Source organism: Hyperolius riggenbachi, chromosome 8 (assembly GCF_040937935.1).
Source record: "Hyperolius riggenbachi isolate aHypRig1 chromosome 8, aHypRig1.pri, whole genome shotgun sequence".
Taxonomy (NCBI): domain Eukaryota; kingdom Metazoa; phylum Chordata; class Amphibia; order Anura; family Hyperoliidae; genus Hyperolius; species Hyperolius riggenbachi.
The window spans coordinates 57,432,087-57,449,500 of NC_090653.1; the positions used below are offsets into that span (position 1 = coordinate 57,432,087).

Consider the following 17,414-nt stretch of genomic DNA (forward strand, 5'->3'; position numbering starts at 1 on the left):
TTGCAAATTTGGCCTAATTGGCTACTCACGAGACATAGCTCATGCAAATATGCATTTGCTTTCGCATGCCAAAGTTTGCAGGGTTAAAACCAATACCGCAAAGCGGTTGCCCTGCGGGAATTAGTTCATGCTACATAAGCACTATACAGGAGCGCCACAAGGGAGGCTTCCCAATGCCCCCATACAACCGGGGTGCCGTGGGGCCCCGAGCGCTCTCACTGCCGGGAAATCACAGCGCCATCCCAGAAGGGAGGCTGGGAGGTGCAGGTGACCCCCTCAAGCGTGGCCAGCGCCGGAAAGAGCCGCGCACACGTGTCTCCCAAAATGTAAATACAAGCACTTACCTTAACGTCCATTGCGTTCTGCTACATGAGCACGACTTGGGAGCGAACACGTGAGAAATGAGTGAAGCATGGGCCACTCCAAGCTTTGGAGCTCAGAGCTGGCTTTCACACAACACTCCAGGGGGGGGGGGGGGGGGGGGGAGGCAGGCGCAGACAGCTCGCTCCAGGGCTCTCACCTCCTAGAACAAGCCATCCACCACCCGCCTCCAAAGGGAGATGGAAATGAAAACTACACTTTATAGAGAATATATGTGTGCATCAAACCAAGTAACACCTAACTGGCTATTCACGAGACATAGCTCATGCAAATAAGCATTTGCTTTCGCTTGCCAAAGTTTGCAGGGTTAAAATCAATACCGCAAAGCGGTTGCCCTGCGGGAATTAGTTCATGCTACATTAGCACTATCCAGGGGCGCCACGGGGAGGCTTCCCAATGCCCCCATTCAGAAATATTGTGGTGAGTTATGACTGAAAAATTGAAGGCCTAAAATTCTTGAAATAAATGTACCGCTTTTGACTCATAATTCCAGACAGAAATGCACCGCCAGGGAGGTTAAACACCTTCCGACGTCCCTAGCACCGCCGCAAATAATGTACATACAAAAAATGGTAAATAAAAAAATTATATATTTTAAAATGATACATTTCACAAGGATCCATTTTTAAAAGAAACATTTTCCAAAATTTGGGTGGATGCCCAAATTGCTGCTTTTTGCACCCAATAGCCGATATTTGCATTAGTGCCTAGGAAATTTGGGCGCCTGCGGCTAATGGTCAGTTGTGGGCGCAGGCGCCCAAATTTCCTACTTCCGTATCATAAGAAATCTATTGGACAAATTGGTAAACAACACTATGGAGATGTCTTTTCTGGACATGTGTCTGTCTACTTCCTCTATCGGGAAGGGTCGGGAAGGTGATCAATGTGGACTGCGGGGGGGGGCGTCTCCTCAAATGCGGATCTTGAAGTTATCAACTTGACAGGAGAAATCATTCCTGATGCATACCTATCATTACTATCCAAAGGCTTGGGCTTCTGTCCTATGCATAATATAAATATTTTTGATACCATAGTGGATTTGCATTTGTTTGGGAGACGGATCCTTTTGCAGGCCTTTTATGGAGACAAATCAAAGAGAGCTCTTTCGCACATCTGGGAGAAGCCGTGGTCAGAGGAGGATCTCACTACCCTTCAAATCTTGAATGAGTTAAACGATGACACTGTGACGGGGTCTCAATCAGAAAATATGGATTCATGTGCATCCTACTTCGACCCCAATTTGGACGAGGTGGGATTGCGCAATACCTCTAAAAAGTTTCCACCTTTTTCCATATATCCCAATTTGAAGACTTTCATTGAGGTGGTGGAGAGGGACATCTCCAAATTAAAGGGTCGCAAATCCGATAGGGACAATCTTAATGCACTGGAACGTGATACACTTACGGATTTAATGACTAACAAAAAATGGGTTATTAAACCATCTGATAAAGGGGGCAACATAGTGCTTATGAAGGTGGAAATGTACAGAGAGATGTGCCTGGATATCCTAAGTCAGCGTAGCTGCTATGTGAAGGTTCCTCCATCCAGGGCCACACGCTGCCAGAGTGAGCTGTTTTCAATCATTGACGATGCCCTATCCCGCACGGTTATTGATTTAGATACAGTGACATTTTTGAAAGTATTACATCCAATTTTGCCTACATTTTATTCACTTCCAAAAGTCCACAAAGACTTAAGAAAACCCCCGGGACGCCCGATTGTATCGGGCCGGGGCTCTCTTACTGAACGCGTTAGCGTTTATGTGGACAGACATCTTCAACCGCACGTTCGGGCATTGCCATCTTATATCCGTGACTCCTTGCACTTATTGCAAGTGTTAGAGAATCTTCAGCTTCCCTCTGATATATTGCTTGTGACCCTGGATGTTGAGGCCCTTTATTCATGCATACCGCATGATTTTGGGGTTGAAGCCGTCAGAATTTTTCTTGGCGAGCTGAGTATACAAAATACGACCCACAATATGTTTTTATTGACCCTGCTGGATTTCATTTTTAGAAATAACATTTTTTTGTTTGAGGATACCCACCAGTGGTGCTCAGCAGAGCTCGAATATTCGAGTAGCTCGAATATTCGAGCTCTTTTTCAGCTATTCGAGCTCGGTATTCAAGCTCCGAATAGCTGGAGCTATTCGAATGGGCTATCCGAGTACACTCGAATAGCCCATTCACTATTCGAGCTATTCGAGCAACCCGGCGCTATTCGAGCTCGGTACCGAGCTCGAATAGCGTCATAGCCCAGATTGATGTCCTTAGAGCCAATCAGAGGGCTCCCAGGCCCTCTGACGGCAGCCAATCACAGAGGGGGACCCTGGCCAGCCCCTACCCTATAAATAGCGGCCGCCATGTTCCGTTTCTCCATGCTTGCCTGAGACTTGTACAGAGAGAGAGTTGCTCCTTTGTGCTTTGGCTTAGCAAGTGCTCTATTGTGATCATTTACCTAGCGTTTTTGCTCACCTACACCTGCCATATACACCTATATTGTTGTTAGTTAGATAGACATTGTATTTTAGTTAGTAGCTTGTGTGTTACATTAGAGACAGGCAGCTGCTGCAAGCTTACAGGTTTAGGCCTCAGGGGGGCCTTGCCTCTGTGGGCAGCTGTCCTCTGTTTATTTCTCTCATCTATACCAGTATTTCTGCTGTCCTTTACTAATAGTATTGTAGTTATACTGTACTAGGAGTAGGACACTCACTGACTGTCACTGTTTATAGGCTACTAGCTAGCTCCTGCGTGTGTGCACTCACTCACTGTCTGTGTGTACACACACTCTATTTCCTTCTGATTACTGATAGATTATTGTTAGTTAGTTGTACTTACTTACTACTTACTCTTACTGTACCCGTAGGGACACTCACTGTCACTGTTCATATAGGCTACTAGCTCCTGCGTGTGCGCACTGCACTCACTGTCTGAGTGTACACACACAACACACACTCTATTTCCTTCTGATCGCTGATTGATTATCGTAATTAGTTAGTTCTACTTACTGTTACTACTTACTCTTACTGTACTAGGAGTCTAGGACACTCAGTCACTGTCCATAGGCTACTAGCTCCTGCGTGCGTGCACTCACTGTCTGAGTGTACACACACCCACACTCCATTTCCTTCTGATCGCTGATTGATTATCGTAATTAGTTAGTTGTACTTACTGTTACTACTTACTCTTACTGTACTAGGAGTCTAGGACACTCAGTCACTGTCCATAGGCTACTAGCTCCTGCGTGCGGTCACTCACTGTCTGAGTGTACACACACCACCCACACTCTATTTCCTTCTGATCGCTGATTGATTATTGTAATTAGTTAGTTCTACTTACTGTTACTACTTACTCTTACTGTACTAGGAGTCTAGGACACTCAGTCACTGTGTTCATAGGCTACTAGCTCCTGCGTGCGTGCACTCACTGTCTGAGTGTACACACACCCACACTCCATTTCCTTCTGATCGCTGATTGATTATTGTAATTAGTTAGTTGTACTTACTGTTACTACTTACTCTTACTGTACTAGGAGTCTAGGACACTCAGTCACTGTCCATAGGCTACTAGCTCCTGCGTGCGGTCACTCACTGTCTGAGTGTACACACACCACCCACACTCTATTTCCTTCTGATCGCTGATTGATTATTGTAATTAGTTAGTTCTACTTACTGTTACTACTTACTCTTACTGTACTAGGAGTCTAGGACACTCAGTCACTGTGTTCATAGGCTACTAGCTCCTGCGTGCGTGCACTCACTGTCTGAGTGTACACACACCCACACTCCATTTCCTTCTGATCGCTGATTGATTATTGTAATTAGTTAGTTCTACTTACTGTTACTACTTACTCTTACTGTACTAGGAGTCTAGGACACTCAGTCACTGTGTTCATAGGCTACTAGCTCCTGCGTGCGTGCACTCACTGTCTGAGTGTACACACACCCACACTCCATTTCCTTCTGATCGCTGATTGATTATTGTAATTAGTTAGTTCTACTTACTGTTACTACTTACTCTTACTGTACTAGGAGTCTAGGACACTCAGTCACTGTGTTCATAGGCTACTAGCTCCTGCGTGCGTGCACTCACTGTCTGAGTGTACACACACCCACACTCCAATTCCTTCTGATCGCTGATTGATTATTGTAATTAGTTAGTTCTACTTACTGTTACTACTTACTCTTACTGTACTAGGAGTCTAGGACACTCAGTCACTGTGTTCATAGGCTACTAGCTCCTGCGTGCGTGCACTCACTGTCTGAGTGTACACACACCCACACTCCATTTCCTTCTGATCGCTAAATGATTATTGTAATTAGTTAGTTCTACTTACTGTTACTACTTACTCTTACTGTACTAGGAGTCTAGGACACTCAGTCACTGTGTTCATAGGCTACTAGCTCCTGCGTGCGTGCACTCACTGTCTGAGTGTACACACACCCACACTCCATTTCCTTCTGATCGCTGATTGATTATTGTAATTAGTTAGTTCTACTTACTGTTACTACTTACTCTTACTGTACTAGGAGTCTGGGACACTCAGTCACTGTGTTCATAGGCTACTAGCTCCTGCGTGCGTGCACTCACTGTCTGAGTGTACACACACAACACACACTCTATTTCCTTCTGATCGCTGATTGATTATCGTAATTAGTTAGTTCTACTTACTGTTACTACTTACTCTTACTGTACTAGGAGTCTAGGACACTCAGTCACTGTGTTCATAGGCTACTAGCTCCTGCGTGCGTGCACTCACTGTCTGAGTGTACACACACCACCCACACTCTATTTCCTTCTGATCGCTGATTGATTATTGTAATTAGTTAGTTCTACTTACTGTTACTACTTACTCTTACTGTACTAGGAGTCTAGGACACTCAGTCACTGTCCATAGGCTACTAGCTCCTGCGTGCGTGCACTCACTGTCTGAGTGTACACACACCCACACTCCATTTCCTTCTGATCGCTAATTGATTATCGTAATTAGTTAGTTGTACTTACTGTTACTACTTACTCTTACTGTACTAGGAGTCTAGGACACTCAGTCACTGTCCATAGGCTACTAGCTCCTGCGTGCGGTCACTCACTGTCTGAGTGTACACACACCACCCACACTCTATTTCCTTCTGATCGCTGATTGATTATTGTAATTAGTTAGTTCTACTTACTGTTACTACTTACTCTTACTGTACTAGGAGTCTAGGACACTCAGTCACTGTGTTCATAGGCTACTAGCTCCTGCGTGCGTGCACTCACTGTCTGAGTGTACACACACCCACACTCCATTTCCTTCTGATCGCTGATTGATTATTGTAATTAGTTAGTTCTACTTACTGTTACTACTTACTCTTACTGTACTAGGAGTCTAGGACACTCAGTCACTGTGTTCATAGGCTACTAGCTCCTGCGTGCGTGCACTCACTGTCTGAGTGTACACACACCCACACTCCATTTCCTTCTGATCGCTGATTGATTATTGTAATTAGTTAGTTCTACTTACTGTTACTACTTACTCTTACTGTACTAGGAGTCTAGGACACTCAGTCACTGTGTTCATAGGCTACTAGCTCCTGCGTGCGTGCACTCACTGTCTGAGTGTACACACACCCACACTCCATTTCCTTCTGATCGCTGATTGATTATTGTAATTAGTTAGTTCTACTTACTGTTACTACTTACTCTTACTGTACTAGGAGTCTAGGACACTCAGTCACTGTGTTCATAGGCTACTAGCTCCTGCGTGCGTGCACTCACTGTCTGAGTGTACACACACCCACACTCCATTTCCTTCTGATCGCTGATTGATTATTGTAATTAGTTAGTTCTACTTACTGTTACTACTTACTCTTACTGTACTAGGAGTCTAGGACACTCAGTCACTGTGTTCATAGGCTACTAGCTCCTGCGTGCGTGCACTCACTGTCTGAGTGTACACACACAACACACACTCTATTTCCTTCTGATCGCTGATTGATTATCGTAATTAGTTAGTTCTACTTACTGTTACTACTTACTCTTACTGTACTAGGAGTCTAGGACACTCAGTCACTGTCCATAGGCTACTAGCTCCTGCGTGCGTGCACTCACTGTCTGAGTGTACACACACTAAATTTACTTGTGATTACTACTGATTATTGTAACTGCTAGTTGTACTTCCTGACTGTTACTACTTACTTACTGTACTAGGGGACACTCACTCAGTCACCTCACCAACCAACCCACTCCATTAAAGTACCCCACTTTTCACCCGCCCTTTTACAAAACTTTTGTCTATACGCCCAAAACATTTAAGATGTCTGGAAGTGGCAGCCAGCGCGGTTTGGGCAAGGGGAAGGACAGCAAGGGAATCAGGAGGAGAGGGAGCAGCATTGTGGCAAGCCGCGGCCGCGGGCGCGCCACCATGCACAGTTCCGCAGCAGCAGCAGCAGCGTCAGTGGCTAACATTCCTCCCATAGCCACTGGCCGTGGACGCCTTGGGCGCCGCCCAGCAGGAGCATCTGCAACTCACGCTGCAGAGACACAGCAGCAGCAGCGTGTAGCACCTGCTCCCATTTTCCTCCAGCCGGGTCGGAAACGTCCCATTGAGGAAAAGGATTCAGACACTGTGGTGCAACTCATGACGGAGGATGAGCAGCCCGCCATCAGCTCTGCATCCGAGGCCTCCACCCTCACCACCACCACCACCACCACCCCTGTTCGCAGCAGCCGCCCAGCAGGGTCTGGGGAGGAGGCCAGTTCACCGTCACTCGCCGACCTGTCATTCAGAAGTCTTTTGACCCCAGGCATCATGAGTAAATTGTCTGCTGTTGTTGGCGATCTTGAGGAGGAGATGCTGATGGGCACTTTGGGGGATGAGGGATTGGACAGCAAGACTGTGGCGACAGTCAAGCAGCCCATCCATGCATCAGGAGAGGAGTTTGGGGGGTCCTCATCCCAGCAGGACATGTTTCAGGAGGGGGAGGATGATGATGACCCGGTGACAGACAGAGACTGGGTGCCACCACCTCCAGGGGATGTCGTCCTCAGCAGCTCTGAGGAGGAGGAGGAGGATGCGCTTGTGGGCCTTGCAAGGAGGCGCATCATTGCAAGCATTGGCAGCGTCCCACAGCCTGCTGGTGTCTCAGGCTCAGCAGCAGCAGCAGCAGCATCAGCCAGTACCACCACCAGCCGCACCCAAGCCCCCCCCCAACCACCACAGGGAGACAGGCAGCAGCGCTTCCATGCCGTAGGGGGAAGTTTCTGTCACCAATCTGGCGGTTTTTCACCATGCCCACTGTGTACAGCAAGTACGCCACTTGCAACCACTGTCAGCGGAAGTTGAGCAGAGGTGCAGACCCCTTAAAGTTCAGCACCAGCTCGCTCATCAACCACCTTGCGGCTAAACATTTCCACCAGCATGAGGAGTTCCAGAGGCTGAAGGCATCTGCTGCTGGCAGTGGCACCACACCCATCACTGCACAGCCTTCAGCAGCAGCAGCAGCAACAGCAGCCACCCGCCCTCCTGCTCCTCCAGCAGCACCAGCAGGAGTGCGGAAACGCACTGCTCCTCCCCCCTCTGCAACTCCTGCCGCCGACACTGAGGCCTGTTCTGGCAGCCAGTCCTCAGTGGCCTCCTCTGCTGTGTCTGCTGATTCCCGTGTCAGCAAAAGGCCACGCCAGAGCCTTTTGAGCGAGTCCTTCCAGGGGGTGGTTAGGGCTCTGCCTCCCAGCAGCCGTCGCGTGCGGCAGCTGAACGGCTTGCTGGCACGGGCCATGTGCTCCCAACTCCTGCCGTACACGCTCGTGCAGGAGGGGAGCGACATTCGTGCGCTGCTTGCTTGCGCAGCCCCAGACTGGCAGCTCCCCAGCAGACACTTCTTTGCCCGCAAGGCCATTCCTGCACTGCACCGCTTTGTGATGGCCAATGTGGAGCGAGGGCTGGAGCGCGCGGTTGGTGAAAGGGTCCACGTCACTATGGACTCCTGGAGCAGCCGCTTCGGGACAGGCCGCTACCTGTCCTTCACTGTCCACTGGGTCAGCTTGGTGGAAGGGGGTGAGGATGGGAGAGCAGCAGCGGGCACAGCAGCAGCAGCAACACAGTGGGTGGTGCCACCCCGCAGGCTCAGGGGAACTGCAGCAGGTTCCTCCGATCCTCTGCCATCCTCCGGCACACCTGGCCAAACCCCCCGCCTCAGCAGCAGCGTGAAGGCCCGCCACTGCCAAGCGCTGCTGCACTTGGTCAGCCTTGGGAAGACCAAGCTGACGGCAACCCATGTGTTGGCCAAACTCCAGGAGCAGGAGAGGATTTGGCTGACCCCCAGAGGCCTCAGAGTCGGAGAGGTGGTGGCCGACAATGGGGCCAATCTGGTTGCCGCAATAGACAGGGGAAACCTGACCCACATCCCCTGTCTTGCCCACGTGCTGAACCTGGTGGTGCAGAAGTTCCTGCGCACCTACCAGGGGATGGGCGAACTGCTGGAAACGGCAAGGAATGTTGTGCGTCACTTCCGGCGCTCGGCTGCAGCCTGTGCGAGCCTGGAAGACGTGCAAAAGGAGCTGGATCTGCCACGCCATCGGCTGATCCTTGACGTTCCGACTCGCTGGAACTCCACCCTGGCGATGTTGGAGCGTCTGGTTGAACAGAGGCACGCTGTCAAACAGTACCTTGCCCTGGCCACTGTTTCCGCAGCTCAGAGAAGGGACAAGACCAGCAACATCCCGTCCATCGTCCCCGATGATGACTGGAGGCACATGCAGCAGGTGTGCTTAGTGCTGGCTCCCTTCCTGCAGGCCACAAACATGGTGAGCAGGGACCATGCTATGGTCTGCGAGTGGGTGCCCCTGGTTTCTCTGCTGAACAGGGCCCTCGATGCTTTGCTGGAACAGGGAGCGGCAGCCTTGGACCAGCAGGAGCGGCAACCAGCTGCGCAGTCCACCTCTGAGGGGGAGGAGGAGGAGGACTTGGTGGAGGTCCCTGACCTGGCTGCTGATGAGGGGGATCAGCACAGCGCAGCTGAGTTGGTGCGGGGGTGGAGAGAGGATGAGGCGGCAGAGGAGGAGGATGAGGACAGCACTGACGTCGATGTGCCAGCAGACGTGGCCCGCCTCTTCCCAATGGCAGCGCACATGCTGACGTGCCTGCGCAGGGACCCCAGGGTGATCCAGATGAAGCAGAGGGAGGACATCTGGATCAGCATGATGTTGGACCCACGCCTCAAGGGGAAGTTGAGCCAGTTCCTGCCGCCTGCAGGAGGAGACCCAGCGCAACAAATAAGGAGCTTGCAGCAGGCCCTTGTTGAGCGCTTGGAGGAAGCCTTCCCCCAGCCTTCCACCCCCACTGTCCAGCAGCCAGCACAGAGGCAGCAGCAGGTGCCTGCATCCAGCAGCAGCAAGCGCCCCACAGACCTGCTGTCTCTCAGCCACGAGCTCTACAGGACAGTAGAGGCTCCGGCAGCAGTGACTAGAGAGGAGATGCATGCAGCAGCATCCTCCTCCGGTCACAGCCAGCGCCTGACCCGCATGGTGGCTGACTACATGGGGTCGTACAGCGGGCTTGACAGCGATGCCCCTGTTGATCCCATGGAGTATTGGGTCAAGCGCATGGAGATCTGGAGCGAGCTGGCGCAGTACGCCCTGGAAGTGCTGTCCTGCCCCCCTTCCAGCGTGCTGTCCGAGCGCTGCTTCAGTGCAGCTGGTGGCGTGGTCACCGAGAAACGCTCACGTCTGTCTCACAAGTCTGTGGACAGACTGACGTTTCTCAAGATGAACCAGGCATGGGTGGAAGGCGAGTTCCTGGCCCCTGTTGTCGGCGAGAGGGGGACATGAACTGGCTGCCGGAACCATCGTTAATGTGCCTTACCACCCTTTACCACCTCCTGGCTCCTGCTCACTAAGCCAGCCTGGTTCACTTTGACTATTACGTCGCCTGCAGCCACACATTTTACACCTACAGTGGGCTGCTGTGTACTGCCCTTCTGCTGTCTGCCTGTTTCCCACTGCCAGGGTACACAGAATTACCTTCTTCTGCTGCCACTCTGCCACCAGCTATTACGTCAAACAATAGCTATATTGGTTGCAAAACCAAAAACCAAAAAACCATAAAAAAAAAAAAAGGTTTAATTTTTCTGAGGTGCCCGGGTTGAAAACTGTGTTGTCCCAGTTGTGTATTGGACACAATGTGGGCTGCACGACCGCTGTCTGGGACCTCCTGTTGTGTTTATTTACAGCCCTGGTATCACCGCTAGGTACCAGGGCTATTATGTCACGCTGCCTACCTGCTGCCACACTCACACTACTCCTCCATACCTCCTCCTGCTGCTGCTGCTGCTGTCTGTCTGTGTTTCCCACTGCCAGGGTACACTACACAGATGATTTACCTTCTGCTGCCACTCTGCCACCAGCTATTACGTCAAACAATAGCTGCTCACATTACTCCTCCATTCCTCCTGCTGCTGTTGCTGTCTGTCTGTGTTTCCCACTGCCAGGGTACACAGAATTACCTTCTTCTGCTGCCACTCTGCCACCAGCTATTACGTCAAACAATAGCTATATTGGTTGCAAAACCAAAACCAAACAAACCATTAAAAAAAAAAAAAAGGTTTAATTTTTCTGAGGTGCCCGGGTTGAAAACTGTGTTGTCCCAGTTGTGTATTGGACACAATGTGGGCTGCACGACCGCTGTCTGGGACCTCCTGTTGTGTTTATTTACAGCCCTGGTATCACCGCTAGGTACCAGGGCTATTATGTCACGCTGCCTACCTGCTGCCACACTCACACTACTCCTCCATACCTCCTCCTGCTGCTGCTGCTGCTGTCTGTCTGTGTTTCCCACTGCCAGGGTACACAGATGATTTACCTTCTGCTGCCACTCTGCCACCAGCTATTACGTCAAACAATAGCTGCTCGCCTACTCCTCCATTCCTCCTCCTGCTGCTGCTGTCTGTCTGTGTTTCCCACTGCCAGGGTACACAGAATTACCTTCTGCTGCCACTCTGCCACCAGCTATTACGTCAAACAATAGCTGCTCGCCTACTCCTCCATTCCTCCTCCTGCTGCTGCTGTCTGTCTGTGTTTCCCACTGCCAGGGTACACAGAATTACCTTCTGCTGCCACTCTGCCACCAGCTATTACGTCAAACAATAGCTATATTGGTTGCAAAACCAAAACCAAACAAACCATTAAAAAAAAAAAAAAGGTTTAATTTTTCTGAGGTGCCCGGGTTGAAAACTGTGTTGTCCCAGTTGTGTATTGGACACAATGTGGGCTGCACGACCGCTGTCTGGGACCTCCTGTTGTGTTTATTTACAGCCCTGGTATCACCGCTAGGTACCAGGGCTATTATGTCACGGCGAGCTGCCTGCCTCATTGACTGCCTGCTGCCACACACTCATCCTCCTCCTCCAGCTGCTGAATTTACCTCCTGCTGTCTTTGTGTTTCCACTGCCAGGGAGCACATACAATGGCGCTTCCAACATGCGTGCGCCCACCAGCTATTTGTTACACTCAAAAATAGCTGCATTTCTTTAAAAAAAAAAATTGAAAAGAGAAATACGTGAAGAAGAAGAAGACGATATTGAAAAAGAAGGAGAAGGAGAAGATGAAGATGAAGAAGAAGATGAAGAAGAAGATGAAGAAGATGATGAAGAAGAAGATGAAAAAGAAGAAGAAGATGAAGAAGATGAAGAAGATGAAGAAGAAGAAGATGAAGAAGAAGAAGAAGATGAAGAAGAAGAAGAAGAAGATGAAGAAGATGATGAAGAAGATGAAGAAGATGAAGAAGAAGAAGAAGAAGAAGAAGAAGAAGAAGAAGAAGAAGAAGAAGAAGAAGAAGAAGAAGAAGAAGAAGATGATGAAGAAGAAGAAGAAGAAGAAGAAGAAGAAGAAGAAGAAGAAGATGAAGATGAAGAAGAAGATGAAGAAGAAGAAGATGAAGAAGATGAAGATGAAGAAGAAGAAGAAGATGAAGATGAAGAAGAAGAAGATGAAGAAGAAGAAGAAGAAGAAGAAGATGAAGAAGAAGAAGATGATGAAGAAGACAATATAGAAGAAGAAGAAGAAGATATAGAAGAAGAAGATCGAGAAGAAGAAGAAGAAAGATAAAGAAGAAGAAGAACAAGTATATACAGTAACACTACTGAACAAAATTAAGGACACAACTTCTCTTTCCACATTTTTTTTTAAAGGAACATCCCCACATAATCACTTGCTGTTGTTACTTGGAAAAAAAGATGTTTCTTGCATCATTCACCCTCAAAACAAGTGTTGGAAGCTATTTAAGGCCAATTCGAATAGTCAGCTCGAATAGTTAGCTCGAATACCGACTCGAATAGTGAGCTCGAAGTCCGAGGTCGAATCGAATAGTAAAAATTATTCGACTCGAATATTCGACTGACCTCGAATAATTTACTATTCGAATTCGACCAAACTCGAATTTTAAAAAGGGGTATTTGAGCATCACTAATACCCACTACCTCCAGGTGCAGGGGGCAGCGATGGGCACGACTTCTGCTCCGTCGTATGCCAACCTGTACCTGGGGGCGTGGGAGCGGGAACTATTCTCTGATGAGGGCCTGTCGATTTACCTGTGCCACGCTTTGGCCTGGCACAGGTACATTGACAACATTTTGATCTTTTGGACAGGCGGTGTAGATCTCTTGTCTAAGTTTATCGAGATCATCAATAAACATGGATGGAACCTTAGATTTACCATGCATATGAGTCATGTGGAGGTCCCATTTTTAGATCTTTTTATTTCGGTCTCGGCTGACGGCCTCAATTCTACGCGCCTCTATAGAAAAGAAACCGCAACAAATGCATTATTAAGAGCCGAAAGCTTTCATCCTAGCCATACTATTAAAGGAATTCCCACGGGACAGTATTTACGGGTCCAGCGTAATTGCTCTGACGACGCTACCTTTCGGAATGAGGCTGCGCAGCTAAGATCTAGGTTTAGACAAAGAGGTTATAAAGACAAGACTCTTATAAAAGCATATAAAAAAGCAGATGCCAGTGATAGAACCGCATTATTGGAGGCAAATAAACATATCACTCGGGATAAATCTGAGGTTTTGAGATTCTGCACGAAATTCTCTGCGCAACATTATGAGATTTCCAAGATTTTGGATAAACATTGGCATATCCTCGTCAGTGACACTAAATTAAGCACTATTGTAACTAGAACCCCTCTTTTATCATTCCGTAGAATCTTTACGAGATTTTTTGGTGAACAGCCACTTTGTGGATCCCCAAGCCGGCACAAAACTTTGCAAGGTAATGGGCACATATACTTGCGGCGGTTGCTCGGTATGTCGGTACATCCAGGTGGGCAGATCCATCGTCCTACCGGATGGTCGTGAATGGCATTTCCCACATTATGTTAATTGCAGCACTTCCCTTGTGGTCTATTTGTTAACTTGCCCATGCGGGGCTTTTTATGTGGGTAAGACCAAAAATGAATTCCGGTCGCGTATCTCGCAACATATTACAAGTATTAAAAGTACCAATCCCAATAATCTTACCCCTGTGGCGAGACATTTCAAATCCGTCCACGGTGGTAACTTTCAGCAATTGCGATTTGTCGGCTTGGACAGGATTCACAAAGCTGTGAGAGGTGGTAATATGGATCGTTTATTGCTACAGCGTGAGGCACGCTGGATTTTTGATCTTGAAGCGACTAGATCGCCAGGTCTTAATGAAAATACCAGCTATGTCCCTTTCCTCCCACTTTAGTGATGGCCGGCTGTGCTCTTTTCTCTCTGTGTCTGTGTTGCATTTCCGTTTGGTGGGGGCTGGAAGCTTCCCACTGGGGCGTCTCGCCTGCCAACCTCGCGACATCATATGTTTTTTGATGACATATTTAGACATTGCCATTGAAATGGTTTCCATCTAGGTGCAGGTGTGCTTTTTGTGCACTTGTCACTATGCAAGATGGTATAATTTTTGGGCATCATTTAGCGAGGGTATATCTACTATCTATTGTAATATGAAATAATATGACCTTTGTTGTATGATTAATAGCTTTCACTATATAAAATGGGTGGTTTGTATTTTGGGGGCACTTGCTCCGTTATGGGTTAATAGGTGTTGGATATCCGCTGCTGTTGTGCTGCCCCCGTCAGATCCGGCTGCTCTGTGGCGTCTCCCGCCCCCTCCCCTGGGCCTGCGTGCGGGTGGGCGGGGCTCGGCGGACGCGTCGTGCGCGCTATTGGGCGTGCTCGTTGTGTCTGCCCGCCCTCCCGCTCGCGCTGGCCCTGGGGTGGGGGCGGGGGGCGTCGCATCTCCGGCCGGATTGGTCGGCGGCTTGCACTTAGCCGCGGAGTCATGAATGGAGGGACACGCCTCCTGAAGAAGCCGGAAGAGCTGGCGAAATCAATTGAGGACGCCGTCCTCCGCCATTGGCATGCCTCTCCTCTTCCCTCTTGCTGCTCCCATGGATCCCCGGCGTTCCACAGACGAACCTACCTCTTCATCACAAGCCATCAGCAACTCTTGCATTTTGGACACAGTAAGAGCCCTTGGGCACTGACATTGCTTCCTGCTGAGCTACTGCAGTTTGTCCGCACTTTGACACATGCATGCTGCTCACATTAACTTGATGCTTTACATGCCACGCTTCACTGATACAGACAAGCTGTCGCTGTTTATGTGCCTTTCTCAAGTGCTTGCCTGGCTGAACTGCATGTATTGTGCTTGTCACTTTGGAAGATAATACGTCTGTCAACCATGTTTAAACTCTGGCTGTGAATCCATATATTGAGTTGCTGTTATACATTATGGCTCATTCTTTTGGACGCTGTCACACCAAGCTGCTGTGGTGAATCAGACACACAGAGACACTGTTTTGCTGGTCTGGCACATGTTCATGGTTGATTTTGACACTGCACCCTCTGCTGTGTGGAGCACTGACCTGTTATCTTAAGGCAGTACATCGAGTGGAATCCGCAGTGGTACCCTGCGGTTTGATCTGTGGACTTTAATTGGTCACTAGTTAGGTCAAGTTAACCTCCTCTGTTTCATTCAGTTCAGTGAGAAACTGCGCAGTTACCAAAACCTGTTCATATGCATATATTACATTGGATCCAGCTGGCATTGTGAGGGCTGAGGGGTTCTGGGGGGAGGGGGTGGGAATATGGATGGGTGGCCATTAGGTGGGAGTTGTGTTATATTTGATGTTTTAATACTTTTTTTGATATAAATAATAAAAAAAATTGTACTTTTGGAATTTGATTTGTTTGTACTCAATCAGGTCACACCCCTCCGTTACCTTATCTCACAGTTTATTGCATATTATAATTATATGTTTTTTACTAAAGTAAAGTAAGTTTGTCCTCATCAAGAAGAGTCCACAGATAAAATGCAAATGCAATTGTGGCCTTCTTCCTGTTAGTTAATCGAGCCATTTGTAATTGCTCGGTGGTTAAAATTCCTTCAACAAGAAAAAAACACTGTGAAGAACATACCTACAGTATATAGTTGCTCTGAAGTAATATTAACTTCACAATAAATAAATTGAACCATTTAGAGGAAAAATACAGCTCAATAGACGCTTTGAGCTACAACTGCCGTCTGTGTTAACTATCTGAGGTAAAATACAGCTCGAGCTGAAAAAAAGGCAGTAATAATAATCCAAACATTTAAATGGCGCTTTTCTCCTGTTGGACTCAAAGCGCTCAAGAGCTGCAGCCACTGGGACCCGCTCGAGAGGCCACCCTGCAGTGTTAGAAAGTCTTGCCTTGAACTCCTTACTGAATAGGTACTTGACATAGCCAGGATTTGAACCCTGGTCTCCCATGTCAAAGGCAGAGCCCTTAACCATTACACTATCCAGCCACTGCCGATTGCATAAACCATTAGATCAAATATTTTATTTTTATATCTTTTTTCTCAATTAGATTTTTTGGCATATTTGATTATTTTCCCCGGATTTTCAGCCTAATTGAACATTCGTTTATGGTTCCTCGAAAATCTATGCAATTGTTTTGATCTAACAGCCAGATAATTGAACAAATGTATCTAAAAAAAAATGAAATAATTGTACCATGTAAGGCAGGGGTAGGTAACCTATGGCTCGGGAGCCAGATGTGGCTCTTTTGATGGCTACATCTGGCTCACAGACAAATCAGTAGGGGTTGACTCACTAAGCTACACTGATCAAGCAGCACAGCTTAGTGTGGCAGCGCAAGTAACATTGTCAAAATAAGCACACTACTGTTGTAGCATGTACTACTACTAACTTACTCACACTCCCCTCAAAACTAACAGCTGCTCCAATTGTCCCACTCTGGGCCCTGTAAGGTCCAGTGACTTTGTAGGACGAGATCCCAGCACTTCGATTGGCCCAATAGGCTGCCTGTCACTTGACTGGAAGTCTATTGGGCCAAAGTGAATCAACCCCCAAGTCAGCTAGCTAATTGTCCAAGCTGTTAGTCTGTATTTTTCCTGTCTGGCTCTCGGGGAAATTGCTGATGTTGCTGAAACCCAAGAGAAGCTGAAGACGTGTCTGACACTTCCGCTGCCCAAAGGATCAACTGTATACACATCACCATGGCAACAGTGAGGTGAGCCCTACTGTCCCAGTTTGAAACATATTGTATGGCTCTCACAGAATTACATTTTAAAATATGTGGTGTTTATGGCTCTCTCAGCCAAAAAGGTTCCTGACCCCTGATGTAAGGGCACCTTTAGGTCTGTTCAGTGTTCCTTTAGGGCGGACCTGGACTCAGAACTTCCTCTCTGCTCTAAAAGATATGCAATAGCATAACAACCCTTACACAAAAATAAACATTTCTTGGTTACAGCTGAGCTGATACAAATCCTACAATAAATCTGCAGTGTTTCTACTTTCTGCTTTCATGGAAGCAGACATACTGTTAACATCCACGGCTTTCAAATGAGCTTATCTGCCGCGACATTCAACTGACACATCTGAGGGATCAAATTACAACTTGTGATTAGTCACAGATGAGGTGGAATTAGACACCCTAAACTCTCTCAATACATACAGGGTGCATTTCTCTATGTTTCACTTCTGTCCTGTGCAAGAGTTTAGGTCCA

At 48.0% G+C, this 17,414-nt stretch overlaps 1 protein-coding gene across 1 annotated transcript in view; it reads left to right on the forward strand.

The window, feature by feature from the left end:
- Positions 1–17,414, forward strand: part of LOC137527316 (mucin-2-like) — a 68,005-nt gene that overhangs the window by 39,674 nt on the left and 10,917 nt on the right. Inside the window, exon 2 of the mRNA XM_068247823.1 lies at positions 1,416–1,946. Within this exon, the coding sequence (XP_068103924.1) occupies positions 1,416–1,946 (531 nt within the window). The remainder of the gene's footprint in view (positions 1–1,415; positions 1,947–17,414) is intronic.